The sequence below is a fragment of the Alosa sapidissima genome, chromosome 23, assembly GCF_018492685.1.
Source record: "Alosa sapidissima isolate fAloSap1 chromosome 23, fAloSap1.pri, whole genome shotgun sequence".
Taxonomy (NCBI): domain Eukaryota; kingdom Metazoa; phylum Chordata; class Actinopteri; order Clupeiformes; family Clupeidae; genus Alosa; species Alosa sapidissima.
The window spans coordinates 26,762,138-26,787,145 of NC_055979.1; the positions used below are offsets into that span (position 1 = coordinate 26,762,138).

Genomic DNA, 25,008 nt, shown 5'->3' on the forward strand with positions numbered 1-25,008 from the left:
CGTAGGGCTAACTTGTCCACATCCTCCTCCTCCACATCGAACTGTCTTTTGGTGTAACTTAGGGGTCTGGTCACCTAAAAACACAGAACTTTGTTGGTGAATTAACAATAAACAAGTTTGCTCATTAGAGTGTACTGTGCAATCAGTTATTCCTCACTGTTTCATTACAACATTAAAATGCAATCTGTTTAACAGTTAGTCCACAGTTATGAACAGAATTGTCCTACAAAATCAAAACTTCAAAACATAGGCTAATAATGTATGTTTAGGTTTATGGTATTTAGCAGACATTTTTATCCAAAGCGACTTAAATCCACCCATAAACTTAACCCAGCACCAGACATCAGTCCACTCATAAGTGTCTATTTAACCCAGCACCAGACATCCGTCCACCCATAAGTGTCTATTTAACCCAGCACCAGACATTTGTCCACCCATAAGTGCCTATTTAGATAGATAGATAGATAGATAGATAGATAGATAGATAGATAGATACGTAGATAGATACGTAGATAGATAGATACTTTATTGATCTCCAAGGGGAATTTGACCCAACACCAGACATCCGTCCACCCATAAGTGTATATTTAACCCAGCACCAGACATCCGTCCACCCATAAGTGTCTATTTAGATAGATAGATAGATAGATAGATAGATAGATAGATACTTTATTGATCTCCAAGGGGAATTTGACCCAACACCAGACATCCGTCCACCCATAAGTGTCTATTTAACCCAGCACCAGACATGTATGTTTGTTTCCAATTTTACCGTTTTTCTGTTCAGTGCACACACTACTTTGCACTATTTGAATTTGATAAAAAGGTGCATGTGATTAGAAACACCCCACCCCCAATTCAATTAGATGGTTTAAAAGCATGAGAAATTCTGGAATTCTACTGGCACATACAGAGATATAGAGACCATGGAATAATCTCACAGAACCTGATGTGTTATAATATACATCTGCAGACCATGTAGGATTTTGTGTAAATACACATAGGATCCGTTTGCACATTGAATGTTTTTTATATATATATTGCAATATTCCAAATGGCAAGGGCTAGAGGAAGCAACACAAATTCAGAACAGAAATCAAGGACCGGATTACATGGTCATGGTATTTGTCTATGACGTAATCCAGATGCTACCATGCGTTACATAAACCAAAAGGCTTACCTCAAAATAAAACACTTCATCAAACTGAGGATTGTTGGTTTTCCTTTTTACTTTAGTCTTCTTGGCCTCCGACCTTCACAAGAAAATAAAACAGGTAGTTAATGGCCAATTCAGTGGCAACATGGGACACAAGCATGGGGCTGCTTTAAAAGTTAAACATGTGTTCTTGTGTACAAATAGACACAGACAGTGTGCAAATATCTGATACTGATAGTCTTTGTGCCTCTTGGAATATGAGTGCAAAAGTTTGGGAATTTTGAGTGTGTTGATATAGATAAGCCAAAGCCTCGACACAAATAGACTTGATTATATTTTTTGTCAGTAGACAAAGTGCAAAGTGCATGGATCTTTGAGGGTGCCTATCAGGAGCTGTGGCATTTCTCACTCGCCAGTCGCCACCTAAAGCTGATGTGTGGTGAATGTTCTGGCGCATAATGGCTGCCGTGCATCATCCAGGTGGGTGCTATACACAGTGGCGATGGTTTAGTGAGGTTCCCCCTTCACTGGAAAAGCACCTTGAAAAGTGCTATTTGCACTGTAAATGCAGTGTGTTGTTGGTGTTGTTGTTGTTGTTGTTGTTGTTGATGATTCTAACCTGGATGGACCCAGTACAGACACAGCAGCATAAGGATCACACTGTCCATTGACGATGGGTAGGCCCTGGCACTCCAGTACCCTATGTGACAACACAAACGTGTTCCATGTCAGCACACACACATGCAACATACAACAAAACAAGTAAAGGGGAGCTAGTTAGACAGTGGATCTCATCCAGCTTTTTCTTTCTTTTTTAACCTATTCACCTGTAATATATCCTTGCATACACTGCAAAAATGCCTCTCCAAATATAAGACAAATTATTACAAATCTAAGCATAAACAAGCAAATTTGGCTGCCAGTGTGTTAAGCAAATTTGGCTCGATAAGAGGTCTTAAAATAGGACCGGTTCATCTGTGTTCACCCAGACCAACAGGGAGTATAGCGAGGCCGAGTCCTTCTCTACATGTGCTTTGCTAGTGCAGCCCTGGGCATACGAGTCCTTCTCTACATGTGCTTTGCTAGTGCAGCCCTGGGCATACGAGTCCTTCTCTACATGTGCTTTGCTAGTGCAGCCCTGGGCATACGAGTCCTTCTCTACATGTGCTTTGCTAGTGCAGCCCTGGGCATACAGCTTTTTCCACCATCGCTTTCATCCCCTAACCAAGAGCTCCCCTTTAATGTTTCTGGACAACAATACCTGCCACATCTAATTTATCTCAACTCGAGCAATCACTGAGGGCAAGCCCTCATTTCCAGTGACGTTGAATATGACTTATCTGTCACTAGCTCTGTGATCAGGTCTTGGATGTCATGACATTCATAATGATGTTAACGATATTAATTAAAGAATGATATGATAGCTTCACTTAGAAAGACAGGCTACTGAAAATAAGCCGACTCACCGTGTGGCTAGTTTATGACAGACGGCCCCACTGTCTGTGATGACTTCACTGAGACGCAGCTCAAGATGAACTTTTCCCTATTAAAAAAAACAAAACACAAAAGCAAATAGAAATGTTAAAGAACAACTAATTAAAAGACATTCATCAGGAATACAAATATCTATGATAATGGATAGATTATTGTTCCTAAACTTTGTGTAGTTTAAATTTCACTTTCTGTTCCTGTAGAACATAACTATTTACATTTTATTTACCATTTCTTCACAATAATTGAAGTAAACAGACACAGATACATCTCAGCAGCTATCCTTTCTGAGTTGTCATTTATAATACCGTACTGTAGGTAAGTACTTTATCAATCTCAAAGGAAATTCAGGCATCCAGTAGTTTACACCAAACATACACATTCAATAGAAAATGTGACACACAAGCAGCTTGTGGCAAACAGGCACCTGTTATTATTATAAGTCCCTAAGGTTTGTTATGTTTGTGTTATTTAAGAAGTGTTAATGAACTGAGCACTACTCTTTCCTGTCTGCGCCTTAGTAAATAGTTTACTGTTGAACCATCATATGAGAATGAATTGTTTTCTTTTTTTTTTTAAAATAAGACCTCCACTGTCCAATCCGCTGTCTTTCCTGAAGGAGACTGGACATGCTGTCCTTGTGACATTGATGCTTTGTTTGTGGTCTACACACGCTCTGTTTGTTTGAAGTTATGCTCTGCTATTCAGTACACACAGGCGAGAGCACTGTGTGTTATGCTTCACAGGCATGGCGTGGCATCCATCAAATTGCTCCAGAAGGGGAGAATGGGCAGTTGTTTGTGTGTCTGTGTGTGGGGTTGCCTGTGAGTGTGGGGCTGTCTGTGTGTGGGGTTGGGTGGGAGGTTGTCTGTGTGTGGGGTTGCCTGTGTGTGGGTTTGTCTGTGTGTGGGTTTGTCTGTGTGTGGGGTTGTTTGTATGTGTGGGGTTGTTTGTGTGTGGGGTTGTTTGTGTGTGTGGGGTTGTTTGTGTGTGGGGTTGGGCGGGAGGTTCACCTGTACTTCCGAATCAGCACAGACAGGTTGCAGCTGGAACCAAGTGTCTTTGCCGTGATATTTCTGTAGGTCTTCTTTCTTCACTGCAACCTTACCTGTAGTAGACACAAGGCAAACCAACTTTCATTAAAATATAACAAATAAAACATGGAAACTAGTATGTGTGAATATGGTTTTAACTCTAACTTTATATGTTTTCTTGAGAACTATTTCTTAGAAATATGAATTCTTATTTTTCAAGAATTTGAATAGGCTCTACATAAAAACACACAGCAGTACAGCAGTCATGATGTTATTTTGAATTCTTGATATTCTTGTGTGTGTGTGTGTGTGTGTGTGTGTGTGTGTGTGTGTGTGTGTGTGAGATTGTGTGTGTGTGAACTATTTCTGATCATCAGTGAATTTGAGAAAAGGAAGGAAGACAAGCAGCCATGTTTGTTCATCAAAACAGAATGACATTTGCTTCGATATCCAAAAAAGGGATGATCCACGCACCAGGTAGCTCCCATTCCAAATGTTATTAGTTTGTGACGTTTCGAGCTGTGCGGCTCTTCCTCAGACCTTATACTTTGTGCACACTTTTGGGCCTGGGATGTGCGTGGCCTCGCACTGCTTCTCAATGTACCCTAATATACCACTGAAGACTGGCCCCAGCCGTGGCGGGACTGGCTGGGGCACCTGCACCGTACGCCGGCGACCCGGCTTTGATTCCCGCCCCGTGGTCCTTTCCGGATCCCACCCCGACTCTCTCTCTCCCACTCACTTTCTGTCATTCTCCACTATCCTATCTCATTAAAAGGCATAAAAAGACCCAAAAAATAGGCTTAAAAAATATATACCACTGAAGACAGACAGAGAAATTATCTTTCTTGCGAGACAGCATCCGGCCCCTCATGCTTACCCCTAGAGCGCTCATATTTACTAGACACAACATGTAGACACCCACGTCACACACACACACACACACACACACACACACACACACACACACACACACATATATATATATACATATATACATACAGGCAATCAACTATTAAGATAAACACAGTGTCCGCCAGCACCCCTGGTAAAGATGAGTAACGTTCCCTTCACTCTCCACCTCCATTCATTCATTCATTCATTCCCTCACTCTCCAGCTCCAGGTGGTGGGAGGTGAGCGTTCTGGTGCATAATGGCTGCCGTGCATCACTCAGGTGGGTGCTACACATTGGTGGTGGTCAGTGAGGTTCCCCCTTCACTGTGAAGCACTTAGGGTGCCTTGAAAAGTGCTATTTAAATGCAATGTGGTGGTGTTGTTAAAGTGTGCTAGAAGAACATTCATATTACATTTTTAGTGCATTATGTTAATCTCACGCCAGCCGCAGGGTGTGATGTCAGTCTAGCTGGACTGATTGATTGATTTGGTTAGATTGATGATTGATAGATTTTTTTTGCCATGCCATGCTGTCACAACGGAATGTTACACAGAAACACTGAAATACTTGATTGGGTCTTTCTGTGATGTGAAAACAATAACTTCTATGTCGGCCAAAGGTACTTTGGATCATTAGGGACCTACATGGTTGTTGTCACAACCGATAGGAAATTGTTTCTTGGTAGGCCCCAAATGAAATAATTTTTCATTCAAACTTCTCTCAGATCTCATATTTAGTAGTGAGTCTGAGGCACTCAAGAGGATATTTGTAAGTAAAAAGCCTTTATTGAGCTTGGCTATCAATTAAAATCATGCCAACATATTTCAGCTAAAGTGGCCTTCCTCTGATCTCATTCTTCAGGGGCTTATAAATCGTCATCTTACACATCATGTCAATTGTTTGTCGACTTGGACTTTTCTTTCAAATCATTCTCAGTCACTCCATGGATGTTACATTTGACCAATCAGTGGCTTTCAGTCCACAAATTGCAAATACTTTCTCAATTGAAATAGTTGTATAATGGAAAATACCAACATCCTTACCAATGCTGGAGTCCCTTCTGAAGACATCCCTGTCAAAGATATAGAAAGAAAGGTGCCGGAAACTTCGTGGAATTTCACAGTAGAAATCTTCTCCATAAAAAGGACTGAAAGAGAGAAACAGGCTTTCATTATAGGTAAAACAAAAGGAACAGATAAAAACAGAGTAATAATAACAAACACAAGATTTTATTTACACATCAGTTTTCATTCAATGAACACAGTTCAAGGTCCTTTCATCACAACCCAACATAGTGATTAAGAGACCACACCATGCGTTCCAACTAGGACTGTCAATAGATTAACAAAATTAATCTAATTAATTACATACTGTACATAATTAATCTAAATTAATCGCATATATAATTTTTGCTGTGAATTCAAATAAATCATTGAATAATCAGCATTAGTGACATTAAAGTTCAAAAACTCTTTTATTATTATTTTCACTGTTCAAATAATGGCCGTAATAATCTATGATATGACCTAATATGCTGAGGAAATAAATTCAACAGTGCTTCGGGAAGAAGTTTTTTTTTTTCACATACAAGGCATTTCAGGCCACAGATATAACCTATGAAAATAAATTACAAATTTATTAAATTAAATTATTAAATAAAATAAACACTCCCCTCAATGTCAACACTTATTTCTTTGCATTGATGTGCGACTATAGAGTTGATGAACTCTGGTGATATGCAAATTCCTTGCTGCAGACATTGCAGAGGACTTTATTTTCAACACTTTATTTTTATCAACACCATCAGGCCATTTTTTAAAAGTAAATGTTCCAATCAATGATCCAGGCACCACGTTTTCTTCTCTCTCCTTCATTTTACAGTCTAATTTTTACTGACTAGAACGGCTCGGGGTCAAAGGTCATACGGAATCGATTAATCTGCACTAATTTTTTTAATCAGTTATTTTTTCACAAATTAATTAATCGAAATTAATCAGTTATTTTGACAGCCCTAGTTCCAACACAAACACAAGATTTCTTTTCACTACACAGGTACTGTTCATGGTCCACGTCTCATGTTTGTGTGTCAATTGTCACAACAATATCACACCTGAAGGTTTTACTACAAAGTGAAATCAGTGGTACGATGAGCCTAAAGCTAGAGGTGCGTTCAAATTAAGCAATAAGAAGTGGACATTCGTGGCAAACATGTTTTCTTTGAAATTTGGCAGGAGCAGATTTGAGATAATGTGGTTTAAAATTGCATGTGTTTTTTGTGCAATGTTGTGTGTTTTATGCAGTGGAACAGCTCCACATCCCTGTCCTGAAATTATAGATCTGTGACAATCACCTCAAATATCTTATCTTAGTTTTAAAGCGTGGTAATTTTTCACAATTGCAAACTTTTAATCAAGTCAAGTCAAATCAAGTTTATTTATATAGCGCATTTCATACACAGAGGTCAGAGGCTTTACATAAACAAAACCAAACAATAATAATAAATAATAAGTAAGACAAAGAATCAGTCATCAGTTCGAAATCGGTCTGGTTTTAGAACAGTGTGATATAGCGCCCTCCACATTTATTGGCACCCAAATACAAAAACAAACAAAATATTTGTAAATAAAATCCCTCATCTTGAAACATAATGAAGTGACCCTGCTGGGCATCATTCAGAAAATTGCTGTTGTTACTGAGCTTTGTACAAGTAGCTAAAATCAGGACAAGCCCACATCCCGAATCACTATATTTTACAAATATACAAAACAAGAGGGCTCTCGTGTAGTTCTGATTTGCATTAATATAACTTATTTCGTTGTACAAGCGACATAACATGGCAAACTTGGAGATAATCTTACCACAGGGACTTCTCTATGATCTTGGTTCGGAATACTTCCTCTTGGTCTAAATTCACAGTGCAGTAGCAGTCCCTCATTCTGTTGGGGCCTGGGTACGGTGGAATGTTCTTTGCCTCTCCTAGGAAACAAAACCAAAACAGAAACGATCAGCAAAGTTATAACTCACTCAAAATTACCAAATTACCTGATTGTCTGGGCCACCAAACGCCACAGTAGAGCCAGAGAGGGTTAAAGCGGAGCGAGAGGCGCAAACGTTCGGCAATTTCCGCGTTCGATTATTGCAAGGGGGAGGGGGGAAAATCCCCCTTTATGCAGACCAGAGTAAACCCTCGCTGCACTAATGTCAATGGAGACTTTTGGAATTTTACCAATAAATTGGTCATTATGTCTTTCTGGATTTGTTGAGGTTTTTTGGGAAATTTTTGTCATAATCTGTAAGTGTTTGGGATCATTTCAAGCCTAAAAGTGTAATTTTTTAGTGTTCGGATTTGTAATAAAATAACTTAATATCAGACCATGCTGCTGCCAGTTACTGTCCGGTTGTTAGCATGCTAGCTAGCCTCTTAGCTAAGGTAACATTTTAAACGGAGAAGTGTAATTTCTTTGAAATGACAACTAGCTGAATAACATTACTGACATTAGTTAAAGTGGATAGTTTATACTCAAGTGAATTTGCAACAGTATATTAAGTTTAAGCGAAGTCCTTCAACTACTAGTCACTTGTTAGCGCATAGCTGTATTGCCATAGCTACTCCCATCCACTTGTATAGCATTTTAAGCTAGCGTTAGCTAGCTAGCTAGCTCGGTTCACATGACTAATTAAATTATTCATATCATGTCCTAAAGAATGATTCATTGGTATCATACATGATTATAGACAATAATACTGTGAACACAATTATGTTTATCTGTTCTTATTGCTTATTAAGAGAGAAAGTTTATTTAGTGACGTATGGTGACACTCCCACTTATGCAGACCGGAACTGTCCCGTTTTGCTCCCATAGTAACAAATTACGGATCTTTGGTAGAGCCATCTGGAGGTATCAAAGGCTCAACTCAACAAAATACTGACAATTGAGATAGCTCACTTGACAAATCCTGTTAAGTACTGCCTTCTCTGTTATTGCTAGGAAAAACACTTTGGGAAATAGGTTTTGTGGTACAGCATCTTCGTACAGTAGATGTTCTTGTGGGCAGTGGTAGCCTAGTGGTCAAGGAGCAGTCAAAAAGTTGTGAGTTCAATTTCCGGCTTCCACCGTTGTGCCCTTGAGTAAGACACTTAACCCCAAGTTGGCCCTTGTAATATAATTGACATGTGTAAGTCGCTTTGGATAAAAGAGTCTGCTAAATGAATAAATGTAAATGTTTTACGCCAGACTTTCATCATCACCTCAGGTTTTCCACATTCATCACCCAAGGCGCTGTCTGATGCCTTTCACCTTCCTCTTGTTTGTATCCAGAGATACTCTTTACCCTTATGTGGGTGGTGTACTTGAGGGGCATTCATGGTATGCCAAAGTACAATACTGTTTGTAACAGCATTTCTTCCTATTTGAATAGGGTTTGGCATGTGAGACATAGGGATATTTTTACCCCTATATGCTAGGCCACTTTCTCTTTGTTGTAAGCACACGCTGATTCAGCAGATAATTAGTCTTTGGGTATTATTTCACTAACATGCTTAGTCGCCTAATAAAGTGGGACACTGGCGACGTGACGTTGGGTTGTTTTTGTTCTTTTAATTTTCTGATAATTTTATTCTTGTTCTATTTGGAAGCGTTGCGTAATACTGGGTGAAACGGTGGCGGCGCCCCTTTTCAAAGTGAATCTTGGATCTTCGTATCCTGTTTCATTCCCTTTGACCAACAGATTTGAATAAATGCACTAAGATGTGAGTGTGAGAGAGCTTGCATCTAATTAGCTTCTGACAAAATGAGAGCACACTAACTCCACCAAAGAGATCCACACTTGTGTCACATCACACAACCCAATATTGATATACTGACAATTATGTGACAGGCAGAAAACTGGGACATAGCATGTAACTGTCTGTCGCCCTGAGACCCACTGCATAGAAAGTATAAAAAAGCCTCAGACTTCCTTATAATGGTCAATGAAATGGTGACCTTCCCATCCCCCCACCCCCCCCCCCCCCCCACAAAGGCAGGGAAAACCAACGGCCAATTCTGTGCCATAGAAATAAGGAGAGGAAGGGAAAGAGAGAGAGAGAAAAAAGACACAACAGGAAATGAGACAGTACAAATGGAATTCCGACTTCATCCAAGATGTAGTTTTGAAGATACTGAATAGAACAATATGTGGTTGTTTGAAGACGCTGAGAGACAAGATGGAGTTGGATGTGAAACAACTTTAATAAAGATACATTTCTCTAAATACTAAGAAACATCTAAAGAATTAGATGTTTAACTGACAACAGCTGTGCACTGACATTGGAAACCAACTTCATCAGTGCTAGCATGTGACCCCCAACTGAGTCCCCAATGCTGTTAAATGGGGATCCGACTCCACAAGCACACAGGGCTGTTTTGTTCAGCTCTTTAAGCCTTGAGTTATGAGAGACAATAAACATTTGGAGCCTTAGGGTTCTACTCAATATCTTCAATTTTCTTTGGACAGTTATTTCTTCTGGGCAGTTAGCTTGGGGCTATTACTTTAATTGCTATGATGCAACACCTATGAAGAGTACCCAGAGAGAACCACAGGAACATGGCGCTGGGATGGTGAATGGAAGAGTAAAAATGCCAATGGAATACTGTGAGGGGATCCAAAAAAGTTTGTTGCATAAGTATATAAGTATATATACTCTTTTGATCCCGTGAGGGAAATTTGGTCTCTGCATTTATCCCAATCCGTGAATTAGTGAAACACACTCAGCACACAGTGAACACACAGTGAGGTGAAGCACACACTAGTCCCGGCGCAATGAGCTGCCTGCAACAACAGCGGCGCTCGGGGAGCAGTGAGGGGTTAGGTGCCTTGCTCAAGGGCACTTCAGCCGTGCCTACTGGTCGGGGTTCGAACCGGCAACCCTCCGGTTATAAGTCCGAAGCGTTAACCAGTAGGCCACGACTGCCCCTTGCGCAGTAGAAGTTGGTCCCAATGCGGGCAGATAAAGTAAGGCGTTGGGGAAACTTGGCCTGATCAGTCCCCTAGAGTGGGGATGACTTGGTGTGGCAAAAAGCATGGGCTCTACATACCCATAGTCACTGGACTTCGGTGAGAGAGAAGGTAACTCTCTCTTCACTAAGGGGGGTCCGTCAGGTTCCAGCTAAGCTTCTGTTTGGCTTGGTTTGTTTTTCACTCACACACACACACACACACACACACACACACACACACACACACACAAACACAGTTACTCCCCTTGGGCTATGTATTCCCAACGCTTACTTCCCTCTTTTACAGCAAAATCAGTGGAGGTTGGCACTACACTACTACTGACCGAGAGGACATCTCACCTGTTTCTCCTAAGAGGACGTTTTAAATGAGATCTCACCTGTTTCTCCTAAGAGGATGTTTTGAATGAGATCTTACCTGTTTAACCTAAGAGGACGTTTTAAATGAGATCTCACCTGTTTCTCCTAAGAGGACATTTTAAATGAGATCTCACCTGTTTCTCCTAAGGGCACCTTAGGGGGACCTCTACAGACCTACTGTTCAAAATTATTACAGTAACAAATGCTGCTGCAGTTGTTACCTCTGAACTTTCTACATTTCTTCACTGATAAAATTGACACCAGAAGAGCCAACACCACTCCTTCAGATTTTGATCCATCTCCAGCAGCTCTAGAATCTTTGGTTCACACTAGTGTCATCCTCCCAGCTGTGTGAGGATATGACCTACTGTCCCTGAGACACCATTCCGTCACATCTTTTCAAATAAGTTTTTGCCATAATCTGCCTCCTTATTTTTTTTTTTTGTTGCCTTTATTTGGACAGGACAGTGGAGAGTGACAGGAAGCAAGTGGGAGAGAGAGATGGGGTGGGATCGGGAAATGACCGCAGGTCGGATTCGAACCTAGGTCCCGTGGGCACTATAGGCTATTGTGTAACCTCTACTAAAGAAGCCCAGCTGAGACCTTAATTACCAAAATAATAACGACAGGCCTATCTCCAAACTACCACAAATCTCAAAGATAAAAGTTGTCTTTTCACAGATGTCTTCCTACTTGAACACTTTTAACATCTTTGATAAAGTTCACAGACAGGTTTCAGAGCTTTGCACAGCACACAATCTGTTAAAGGTATACAACAACATCCTACTCTGCATTGACTCTGGTTCTTGTGCCATCTTACTCCTGCTTGGCCTCTGTTCAGCTTGTGATATAATTAATCATGACATCATTTTAAAATTTATCTGAAAGACATAACATTTTCAGTCAAATTCGACTCTTCATTTGCTTCCATCAAATATGGCGACCCCCCGAGGTTCAATTTTAGCTTTCATTCTCACTTCACATGATCTCTTGGCTCTATCCAAGATAATTATTACATGGAATATCACTGCTATGCGGATGACACAGTTTTTACAAGTCACACCCAATAGCTCTTGCACACTAAAGAACCTGCTCAACTGTTAAGATATAATATTTTCTTCAACTCAAAGACACCAAAACTGAAGCAATAATATTTGGCTCTTTTTGCTCTGTGACTAGTTTGAGTAATGCACTTGGCCCTCCTCTGTCTGCAAACCTGCACAATGTTATCACAAATCTTGTAGGACAGCTTACTGAATTTTAACAAACAGGTCAGTAATGTGGTGACGGGAAGTTTTTTTAAAATAAATTTAGAACCATAGCCAGCTCAAAGCCACTCTTATCTCAAAATGATTTGGAACCAGTTATCCATGCTTTTATCACCTATAAGCTGGACTACTGTAACTCCTTGTGTACGGGTTTGACCCATTCCAACAATGCTGGACTAAAAATAGTAGCCTGACTTTTAACACAAACGAAGAGGAGAGCGCATATTACTCCTGTTCTGGATTATTTGCACTGGCGACCAGTAAAATACAGAATCTATTTTCAATTTTGACTTTTTGCTTTTAAAGCTCTTAGATTGGCACCATCAGATCAGCACCATCATCCACCTCAGATCTGCTAACTCTGTACCCAGCCCACGTCACCCTCACAACTCTCAGTCCCCCACTTGCGCTTCAAAACTAAAAGGTGACCAGGCCTTTTCTGTCTTAGCCCTAGGCTTTGGAATAGACTCCTACCACACATCAGGTCCTTCCCTATATTGACCGTTTTAAATCAAACTTAAAGACCTATCTTTTCTGTCTCACTTCTAGCCCTTTGGTTTTTGTCAAGTTCACCCCCCAACCCCCCCCCCCCCCCCCCAATCTAGTTCTCTTCTGTTTGTATAATTTTACCCAATTTATTTCCCTCTAAGCTTATATACGGCATATGGGTATGAAGACTTATAGATTTAAGCCATAAAAATAAAAAAATCAGCTAGCTTTGTTTTGCAGTTTGTTCAGTGACTTGCTCTCACTAGTTAATGTTCTATTGAGCAGATGAGACTTCTCTGATTTTCTCCAGGCTTTTCCTGTGTTGTATGATCAGATGAACAGGAAGTTCATGAATAACCTACTCCATAGCACAGCGCTGACAATTTGTCTGCTCTTTAATAATGAGCTCACCTCTCCTAAAATAAATAGGAAAATCAGTCATAGTCAAGTTTCAAGCCATTTCAACAACACAGTTCATAGGAAAGTGCCTTTGTGTGCTCACAATACAGCATGACTAATCACAATACATAGCAACAGCTATATAATGACTGCTGGATAATGTTGTAACAGTTACAATAATGTAATAATATACCAGTAGTAATGTGATGCAATTTAAATGAGAAAAATGCCCTTCACTACAGACAGGTTAAGGACTCTTAAAGCCACTGGAAAAAAAGTTGAAGGCAGCGACAGCACCTCCTTCACTGCTTCAGTAACATGACTGTATCCAGAGTAGATGAGCAAAGGTATGTCCATCATTAGGACGCACACGACAATGCACTGAATAACTCCACTGTGGGCCTAGGTCCTCTACAAAACACCACCAGCACGGCGTCGGCCACCCCATAGTAACAAGCACAACCTGGGCCCAAGTGTGAATGTGTAAATGTGTGTGTGTATTTGTGTGCATAATGTGAGATAAACACCTGGCATAGGGCTTGTTGACCCAGGACTTTGTCAGTGGCTTGCCACGTTCTCCACTGGCTGTTTCTATGAAAACAAACAAATCATTATGCAAATGCTAGTTTTGCCTTTCCCAACAAGGTGACTGTCTCCTTTCTTTACTTCGCTTTGAAAAAAACAGTTAGATAAGCTGTTACGCATATAGGCCCACAGGCTTTCCCTATTAATCTTTCCACAAACTTGCCACCTACCACCATGTCTATTCAATATGCAGGAAAGGAAAGCCCATTCGCATTGCTCAAGGGGTTACTTACAAGAGGCATGGTGGTTGAAAAACACCCGCTTCCCTCTAAATGAGGGACAGTGTTTCCCATACATTGACTTATTTGTGGCGGCTCACCACACATATCAACATTGACCACCACACAATGATTTTTCAGGTTGTACTGAATGAGCTAGTTAGCATCATAACCACGCTGCGCTAATTTGTTAAAAACTGTTGCATTCAAGTTAATTCTGCAAACCTACCACCACAAATAGAATTCAATTCTGTGGGAAACACTGAGGGTTCAAGGTGGCCTTGACTGAAGACAAACTAGAAGAACTTGAACACCGTCCTCACTATTCACCCATGACCACCTGAGTGATACCAATACAAAAGATCCATGATTTCGGCACAACTGACTCAACACCAATGCAAAACTAGACAATATACAGTGCACATCACACAGAAGGCTTCTTGTTTATTATTAAATGATTATTTTCTATCCTTACTATCCTGATGGATCAAAAAGTTTGAAATTAACTCTAAACGCAATTTCCACACTGCAAAAACTGCTTATATAACCTGTTTTTTTTTTATCAGGTAAGTCTCTATACTAAAACCGATACCAACTAGATTTCTCATCTTAATCTAATACTAATAACAACACTTGGTTAGATACACAGTTTTTTGTAGTATTAGACATAAGAGCAGCTTCTCTCCCCATACCACCATCTTGTTAAACAGCTCACCTGAATCCTCACTCATCTATTATGCATATATTACATATAATATATACCTTACGTGCAATATACTATTCTTCCTTCAGACAGCTATAATATCATATATCCTATTATATCTTATATCCTATTATATCTACAAATACTGTATTACACAGACATTCAAATATCATATTCCATGCCCATACATCATGCACATTAGCCTACCTTACTCATTAGACTTTACATACATTTTTATGTAGGATGTATACTTGTATATATGTACTTGAATATTATGTCCTGTTCACAAATAATGTCCATTTTCTGTATATTGTATACTTTCTATATTGTATTATATGTCCTGTACTGCTAGGCAGACACTGAGGACCAGCTTGTGACTGCTGACATACTTAACTGCCCAATAGAACTAGATTGTGATTCTGATTCTGCAGGAATCGTGACTAACTTAAGTAAGTTTAAGAATAAATCAAAATAGAACCACCACTATAGTGATCTTGAATTGTGTTTTATAGCAGAATATACCAATTCAAAATTTAATTTCTTAAATTAAAAACCCTTTCTTGCAAATCTAGGGCCCTATGATTTCTCTGATGCAGAGAACTCTTGGGGGCTCTCATGGGATTTTGGGATATCCACCAACAGCAAAAAGGCTATTCCTGTAGATCATTGATCAAAAGCCAATAAATAACATGATTCTTGACTTATTGTCAAAGTATTTTTCCTTGAGAAACTACATAGAGCCGGGCAGAGTATCAGAAATGACATTTAGAACCTCTGAATTTTGCCCATGTCTCCTGTGACTTAACCTGTTAGCTAATACTTTCCCAAATGTGTTACATGCCTTGGGACAAACAGGTTAGGGACATCATATTGCCCTTGTGAAGTCATATGATCACAAGTATGAATGTCACTGAAATAATGACTGGCATTTAAAACTGGCAAAGAGGTAAAATAGCTCTACTACAAAAATAAATGTACAAATAACAAACATGATCCCTGTCAACTAGAGCTCAGTGCCTAGACATTGACATGCTGAGAATAACAGGTTTTTCCACTTCCTGATTCTTGAACTCCGTCATTAGAAGCTCATTACAAGCACAGCCTATCACAGTGCAGGCCAAATGACGAGACAGCAGCCTGTCTGTGCATGTAACCAAGACAACACAACCAGGTGCTAATTTATTTTTCTAATAAAATATTACTTCACTCAGGTAGTCGTGCAAAATATATTGAAATGGCATAAATTACATAAATGTCCAAATACCTTTTTTTTTTATTATTATTGTTTGGACCGGCCACCTCAAGAGCACCAATTTCTCCTACCCAGAGTCCATCTCTTTAATTCACAATTTCAATTTATAATAGCCTATCACCAAAGAAAATCAGATCAGGCTTTTTGTTTTGTTTTGTTTTGTTTTGTTTTGTTCTATACAGCACAATACAAAAGTCTAGATTAGCCCCTAAGTTTGTTGTGGTCTGTCATGTGTGGTGATTTTACGATAACCATCCACATTCATCTCTCACTCTCTCCACCAGAACACACAACCAACACACAGGAAACACACACACACACACTGGTGGACTGGGCAGGCCCATCAGGTACAGTAGTCTGGGTTTGGGAGTGATAGCTCCGTCAACAGCTTTCCCCTCCGCAAAACAACAACAAATCCAGTGGTGGCCCAACACTGAAACTGATCCGGAACCACATCCTCTGTGACTTTCAAAACTGCGCGTATACACCTTACTTTAAAATAAATAAAGGGGAAAAAAACATAAATAAGTTGTCAAGACGTTTGACTAGTACTGTAGCCTATGCTATATTGTACTATATCCTCCATGACTCACAGGCACTGCACTGACCCTTCTTGAGTGTTCAAGTTTACAACATAATGTCGAGTAGGTCGTGCCTTGTGGTGCTGCTTAACTTCCCTTAACTTTTCTCTTCTGAATTTTCCCAATAGTGTTCAGTTTGGTTGAAATCATGTGGTATACTTACTGCTGCAACAATCTAACATATTTCTGTCCTCATTGCTTTTTTGCCCTTAGAAGTACAGAACAGTGTATGGTGACCCAGGATGTGGAGAGAAAGTAGCACCTTCTCTGTCAAGATTTTGCCATACATTTGCGAATTCATGATGCCATCAATGATGCACAATTCCCCCACACGTTCAGGACTCATATTTCTCCATATCCATTTTCTCACTGCTCCTCACCATGGCGACCGTTCGCTTCTCATCCTAGGCTACTCCTCACTGCTCTTCACCGTGGCGACCGTTGGCTTCTCATCCTAGGCTACTCCTCACTGCTCCTCACCGTGGCGACCGTTGGCTTCTCATCCTAGGCTACTCCTCACTGCTCTTCACCGTGGCGACCGTTGGCTTCTCATCCTAGGCTACTCCTCACTGCTCTTCACCGTGGCGACCGTTGGCTTCTCATCCTAGGCTACTCCTCACTGCTCTTCACCGTGGCGACCGTTGGCTTCTCATCCTAGGCTACTCCTCACTGCTCTTCACCGTGGCGACCGTTGGCTACTCCTCACTGCTCTTCACCGTGGCGACCGTTGGCTTCTAATCCTAGGCTACTCCTCACTGCTCTTCACCGTGGCGACCGTTGGCTTCTCATCCTAGGCTACTCCTCACTGCTCCTCACCGTGGCGACCGTTGGCTTCTCATCCTAGGCTACTCCTCACTGCTCTTCACCGTGGCGACCGTTGGCTTCTCATCCTAGGCTACTCCTCACTGCTCTTCACCGTGGCGACCGTTGGCTTCTCATCCTAGGCTACTCCTCACTGCTCCTCACCGTGGCGACCGTTGGCTTCTCATCCTAGGCTACTCCTCACTCTTATTCGTGGGTCTTCATCTGGCTGACGCTTTTATCCATATGCACATACGTATGTCAATTATTACAAGGGCATCCAAGGGCATCCAAGGGCATCCAAGGGCATCCAAGGGCAATTACAGTCATCCTCTTGCAGCCCCACACACTTTGGATGCAATCAAGACTACAGTGTTTCCTCTAGGATTTTTTTAAGCAGTCCGAACCCCCCCGTCCCGTCCCGTCCCACGGAACTGACAACTGACACTTCGCTGTAACACAAACAATTATATGTATTCACCTCTATTCACACACAATGAGGCATTATTTTCAGTTGTGATTGAGCTGTATATTTGGAGAATCTACAACAGGTCTGCACAATGAATTTTGAAAGGCAACTGCGACTATTGTACGTCTGCCCCATTTCTGATACCGTGGGGAAAGAAAATTAAACCGTGGGGGGCTTACTGAGACTAGAAATTGAATCGAACACACTCTTAATAAAATCCAAAAACACTGAGAACATTAGTGATATTAAGTTAAAAAGGTAAAAAAAAAAGGTAAAATGTTGTCACTTGTCAACCATTATCTGTTCACATTGCATTCACAACATCTATTGTTTGATGCGTTGAAAAATGGTTTGCAAAAAAGTCCCTTGCCTAAAAACATGGCTTTCATATTCCATGTTTTATTGCAGCTTATTAAAAGCACTGTGGAAAAAAGACACAACAATATAAACAATATTTACCAGAGGACAAACACTAGCCCATGTTGGTTTTTGCCACGTAGTTTGGAGCAAAATGTCACCAAATAAAGTCATAAACCAACCACATAAAACCATTTCTGTAACTGCCTTGGTGCAAAGTTTAATGATAACAGTGTGTGAGCTGTCACCAAATCACACACATCTGCTAAAAATGGTGAGAGATAGGCTAAGGGAGAAGCAAATCAAGTTAACTTTGAATGAAATAAAAGAACATAAAAGATAAAAGAAAAAATACTTCACCATTAAGTAATAACATAAATTATTGGATAACAATCCTATTTTCTGGAATTTATTGTTTGTGCCTTTCCAAATAAGAGGAAAGAGACCTCTTAAACTGGTCTTGCTTCTCTCATCTCATGTCCACAGCACATTACATTCCAAACTCATAAATCTGACCACCACCATCCACATCCTACATCAGAATGAACCACTGAGCAATCGGGCATGATATCTGTTTAGTATTGTCAAAGACACGCAAAGCTCTGGACATCAGAGAAAAGAAAGAGTAGTGACAACAAAGAAACACAGAGGGGACACAAGGAGAGACCAAATAAATCCAAACGCATGAGTGGGTGTGTATGAAACTCAACCACCTAATCTGCTAGTAAAACATGCTCAAGAAACCCATCATGTTAAACCGCATGTGTTCACACTGCCAAGCGGAAGGTATTTCAGAGCTGTTTCCTGCCCACCACCACCCCTCCCTTCACAGTAGACTTGATGGAAGGTAAGGTTGTGAGCTATTTCCTCCAACTTGTTCTCCTGTAGCAACACTGAACTCCACAATACAGATGCCAAGATAATTAACGACAGTTTTTCCAACTCACACCTGCAAATCAGCTTCCTAGCCCTTCAAGCCCCTATTCACTATAGAAAAGGATGTGGCCGTTACAGGCACTAGAGATGCAGGCACAAATGAATGTCGAAGTGTGGTATCCTGAGTGTGTTACAATAACCACAGATTACTTAACTACAACTGGAGAGATTGTACACAACCCTGTCTCTGTGAATGAGAATACAGATCTAGCCAAACAACACCTTGATTCAAAAACATTGGGTACACTGTTTGGCTTTTAAGCTGAAATAGCAACAACCTTTCAGTACAATTCAGTACTCATTATTCACTTTCCTTGTCCAATTTTAGCAGGCCACATTCATACGGAACATGCATTTTATTCTGACTGCTCTGATTTCGGCTCCATGAAAGCCAGGTTGTGGAAACACTAAAACAACCCAAAAATAAACGGCAACCAATGGAACCAGACCAGACACCACATACTGTTGGCCTCTCCGGACTAATACGCAGCAGGGTTGTTGGAAATGTGTGCCCTTTTTGAAATCGTCATGGTCTAGGTTGCAAATGAGGAAACGACCGTGGAGGTTCTTTGCAGCAGATGTCACCCAATGATTGTGATGTCTGGGTTAACACGAGGACAGTTTCATTCATGTATTCGTGTTGGCATGCAAATGTGACGTTAGTGTGTTATCGGATTAGCCGGCGAGAGAGGTTAGCCTAATGTCTGTCAGACACTTTATTTATTCCCGTGTTATTACACATTTACCGTCTTTTTTCACGGAATGGAAGACGTACAGCGCTACAAAACAGATTAATAGGCTGTTCCACTGTTAGGGAAAAACACAATGTTGTGTATTGAAGAGAAGAGAAACAATGTTGTGTGTTGAAGAGAAGTGTCCAAACTTAGTCTATCATGTTGCAATTAGCTAACTGGACCATTTCGATTTAGCATTCATCCGTCCTCAAAGAGCATATGTTGGTTCAGGCTCGACAAAACCTTTCGTTTACAAAACAGTTTTGAAAAGCTGCTTCAGTTGCACACGGCCTAACTCGTGTAACCCAAATGTACATCTGGATGCGCCGCTGTTTGATCACAATAGGAACTGTATTCAACAGAAAGCTCTTTGATTTTCCCTCCGAACGGAGTTCTGGTATTCCGGCATCGTGAAAATAACTAGCTAAAGCCTACGATAAGCATATTTCACATATTCGTGTCACGCTCATTCCAGCACAACATCTAAAGGCTTGCAGATGTCTTCCTTGAATTATGATATAAAAAGAGCTCTTAGCCGCCAGGGTTCGCTTTAGTGTGGTGCTGTTTCACTCGTTCATCTGAAACAGCAAGGCGCATGGGCCGCCTACTCCATCATCACTCACCAATCTTTACTTTGACGCTCTGGAAAACTCGGAGTCCTTCCTCTTCGACCGCCATGCTTGATGTCTCTGTTTGTTTATTTTGCGATGTAGAATATTGCTGTTACACTAATCAATCTTTAGGAAGTCCTTCTTGAGCGCCAGTCAATTCCAGAGCGTATCTGGATACCTCCACGTCCCGGACAGCGCGCCCCCCTACACAGCTATGTAGGCAGTTCAACCGAGAACATTTCACGAAGGGCGGGGCTCGAAGTTGTTTTCACAACAACTGATTGAATGCTGGGGATGTGACGCAAGCAAGGGGACGGAAAGCATAACTGGAAAATGGGGTTCGCAGAGATTGGTGCCTTAAGATTGTGTGCCCTGTGACAGGGACAAAGACAAACTGCAGGATTTCGAAAGGAATGGGTTTCTGGGAGAGCTAGGCATGGAGCATGACGTGTAACGTAGTAGGCTATATTTGGCAATAGCTATAAAATGGTTATAAATGGATAGCCTCTCCCTACTAGGCAACGGTATTGTTATAAGCTGTATTTCTCGGTATTATATTAAGATATGCAATGGTGTAGGCCTTGTTCACTCTCATCTATAACCGTAAACCTTAAATGCATGCGTGTAATTGTCCCTTCATAATCCCATTTAAACGTCTCTCAGGTGTGTCCTTGACCAGTCTTCCTCAAAATATAACCACATGGGATACTGAACAGTTCATCATGGTATGGCCTCCAGGTACATCTTGGATCTCAATAATGAAGGCAGCAGGATTAACGTCTGACTTCTTTAAAATAGCCCTGAATCTAATTATACACAGCAAATCCTTGTGTCAGCAGGGTATAGGCCTACTCTACTGTGGGATGTAGTATCCATGTTAAGGAGCGTTGTGCTGCACAGGAAATAGCCTACTCAGCAGCAACACGTCACTTAGGGATATAATTGTTGTAGGCCTAGCCTGTGATTTTGCAAAGACTGGGAGCCTTTCAGGGTCACTCTTAAGACTCCAACGGGATTCCTTACATCGTCCTTAATTTAATCTGAACTCAAATATGCTGGTATGCATATTATGTCCTGCAACCTGCAGTATTATCAAATGCATTACATCTTGATTCGTGCATGAGCATGTTTAAGGCAAAGGCTATCATAGTTTTCATCTCTAGTGCTAACAGTTTAATGAAAGGTGTATAAGAGTTTAAATGCTTATAATTATTTTCTAGCAGGTAATGTAAACTTTGGCTAGGGTTGATCTGTCAGATGGAATAGTAGCCTATAGGAAACAAAATCCCAATGCTGGCTACAGCGGTTTGGTGCAGGGTCACCTATTGGTTTTATTAATATTTGATTGTTGTATACATCATGAAGGGGCCGTGGGTTCTCTTTGCATCCTCCCTTTCTCTCTCTCTCTCTCTCTCTGTCTGTCTGTCACAGTCCTCTGCTGTGGGCTCATTAAATTAGGCACATTTGAGGGCAGTACATTTCTGATGTTTTCAACACAGCAAATGGACATCTGGCATTAAAGGCACCCTTAAGAGTTTTAATGTTTCCAAAATCATTTTGATGGCACATAACCTCATAACATAATGAACGGCACTTCTGCCATTGTCTGAGTGGCCCTCTAGAGGCAATTACCGACCTAGCAACTTTCTGTGTTGCTTTAAAATGTGGGCTAAGGTGCGGGATCTACTGACCCGCTCAAGAGCACATAACAGTATATCATTTCAATGTCATTAACTACAACGACCAAATGTATTGCTGCTTTTAACCAGTAGGCTACTGCAGTGTTTCTCAAACTTTTTCAAACCACGGACCACTTGACCAATAAAAAAAAAACACGGACCACCTAGCTAAAAAAAATAGTAGGCCTAGACCTACTTTAATAGGCTTTATTAGGCTATAGCTACAGTATTAATCTGAGGCAGGTTATATCAGGGATACTGAAAAATGTTGAACTTTAACTTGTTTCATTATACAGTATGCTTTCAGTTCATGCTATTCAATGTGTAAATCAGTTAATCAAAGATACTTCATATTAAGTGATTCCTCGTTGGTTGAATGAGTATAATGTTCAATGTTAATTTTGGGACTTTCAAGAAATGTTTAAAGACTTATCTGTTCACCTTACACTTAAGTAACCAATTCTCTTACTGAGTTATCTTTTGTTTGTTTTTTTATTATATGGATTCATTATTTTCATGATTGTTATTGATATTGTTGCTATTCCTATTATTATTATGTTTAATGTAGGCTTTTCAAATTTATTCGAAACAATTTTTTTTTAAGTAATGTAGTGTCCATACACTGTAAATCGTTTTGGACAAAAGCATAGGCCAAATACCATAAACACAAACATAAACAAATACACTTATTTTGGTCTCTGTGATTCCTCTTTTCAGAAGCATAAACTAATGTAGCCATGTGTGATTTAGTGTAGATATTTTTTCCTCACCAAAATGTAGCCCATATTTGGAGCATTATTTAAACCCCTTCTGGCCTAGATATTTTGAAATATTTGTACCAATTCTTTACATCTTCCTGTTTCATGTGATTTCAGCATTTACTCCAGATTAAAAAACGAGTCCACTAAAACCTCTGAAAGACACAGAACCAAAATCAAGTACGTCCACGGTTGTTTTTAATGTATTAGAAGATTCTAATTACCTGTAATAATAACAATAACATATCATTTTCCAGTTTTATCCTTTGTTTTATCCTTCTATTATTCTTTTAGTAGGCCTATGGCAGGCATAGGCCTATGGTCAATTGGGGATGAGGGGGTAAATGCAGGTGAACTGATGCATGGGGCTTATTTAATTGCAGATATGAATATACCCACTGTAATAAACTTTTCTGGATTATTCTTGGATGAAAGATGGCTACATATTGCAAAAGGATTTTCCCCTCTCGTTCCTTGTTGGTGAGAGATGGTGAGGCAACAGATGCAGGCTCCACGACTCCTCACTGTGTGATTGTAATTGCAATCTTGTTTATTTTTATTCAGATTTCAAGTATTTCTGTTGCTTGCTGGACATTAAAACTCTTGTAATGTGTCTGTGGATGTATTAGCTTTCTGCACTGAAGGGCTATGTTACAGGGTGTGTTAATGGCTTTTGTTGCCTTTGTTGATAGGACAGTAGGGAGGTTGACAGGAAGCGAGTGGGAGAGAGAGATGGGGTGGGTTCGGAAAAATTACCTAGGTCGGACTCAGACGCAGGTGCCTTGGACCGCTGTAGTCCGTCTCAATTTTTTAATAAGAAAGTTGGTCAAGGTTTTTAGTTTGTGGTTGTAAATAGAGCCTTTGGTAAAATCATTAAGATTGGATCCTTCCTTAAGGTATGGGGCCAAAGAGGTGATCAACAAATCACCTGGTGTGTTAAAATGCGTGCCCACAAAGGTCATTTCCTGTGCGAATGACCGAGAATGAGACAACACATAATGGATGAACAGAGTATTTCACTTTACTCTCTGATGTTAACATAGAAAGTATGCAGCTTTGATCGGTCAAAGTTCAGATGCTACTTTGCTCCTGAGGTGGGGAGCATAGCAACCAGTTGTCTGTGTAGTTTAGCACCATCAAACCATGTGATGGTAGGGGCACAGGATCAAACCATGTGATGGTAGGGGGCCAGGACTATATCCACACACTGCCAAAACTCAACCATCTCATTTAATCTCTCCCTGTACCAAATAAATACTTCGAGCATTCTGACCGCACTTGCAACACATCTATTTGGAGAGGACCATGACCAAGGATGTGTCTGGAAAAATTACAACCAGTAGACAAAGAGGACTTCGGACTTCCCAACCTGCTATGCTTTATGCATTCAGTTTGAGACATACAGACATAATTATTGTGGTCTCTACCACCAGAGCTCCAGTATGAACGTACCGTATTTATGTTTCCCCCCTTTCCCCTATGAATGTTTGCGCACCAGACGGTTGCCTGATACTGATATTCTCTCACCTAGATAGATAGATAGATACTTTATTGATCCCCAGGAAATTCAAGGTCTACAGCATGTATGGTAAAAACCTACAGCATGTATGGTAAAAATTAATAGTTGAATTTATAATCCAGATCCTCACCGCAACTCAGAGTCAAATATTTCGGTTGAATTGTGGCAGTGAATTGGTATAGAGCTCCCTTTTTATGTGGATTATGGGTACACGGGGCGGGGATTCGTTGGGGGATTCACATACTTTGAGATCTGTTTGAGAATGAGTCACTGAAATTCAAAGGCATGACTGGTTTTGTAAAGATGGTAGAAGCTCCCCAACAGCGTTAACATTGTTGGTGTGAACACACACACACACACTGTCACGCAACACTGCAGGACCAATGCAATACAATCCGAAGGGACGTGTTGAGGCAGTATGTCCCAACCGTTAATCTGAGAGTTCGGTTTCCCTGTCTGGATCCAGTATGTGACAGCTGAGGCATTTGCTGTCCACAGTTCTTTGTTCTCCAAAAACACCTCCAATCACAACTACTTTCTGACACTATTAAAATATTTTATATGGGTCACAAGATCTCTCAATTGTTTGTTTGTTTCTAATGCAAATTCCCTGCTCCCCAACTCAAGCTTGCTAATCTTCCAGTTTTATTAAAATGAGCTACAACCACATACCAATTCTGTAGGTTGGTGACATTTTACTTGGGGGCCAGGGGCGG

At 40.6% G+C, this 25,008-nt stretch overlaps 1 protein-coding gene across 2 annotated transcripts in view; it reads right to left on the reverse strand.

Moving 5' to 3' along the window:
* rasa3 (RAS p21 protein activator 3) overlaps nt 1-20,562 on the reverse strand; it is a 46,087-nt gene extending 25,525 nt beyond the window's left edge. The window contains exons 1-9 of one of the 2 annotated variants that reach the window (XM_042081526.1): nt 20,349-20,562; nt 7,436-7,553; nt 5,621-5,724; nt 3,661-3,755; nt 2,623-2,699; nt 1,776-1,856; nt 1,181-1,253; nt 773-805; nt 1-74 (exon numbers count right to left, since the gene is read on the reverse strand). In XM_042081526.1, coding sequence (XP_041937460.1) covers nt 1-74; nt 773-805; nt 1,181-1,253; nt 1,776-1,856; nt 2,623-2,699; nt 3,661-3,755; nt 5,621-5,724; nt 7,436-7,553; nt 20,349-20,403 — 710 coding nt within the window. In that variant the 5' untranslated portion in view covers nt 20,404-20,562. The remainder of the gene's footprint in view (nt 75-772; nt 806-1,180; nt 1,254-1,775; nt 1,857-2,622; nt 2,700-3,660; nt 3,756-5,620; nt 5,725-7,435; nt 7,554-20,348) is intronic. The other variant, XM_042081527.1, reaches the window with a different exon arrangement.
* Nucleotides 20,563-25,008: the final 4,446 nt, after the last annotated feature.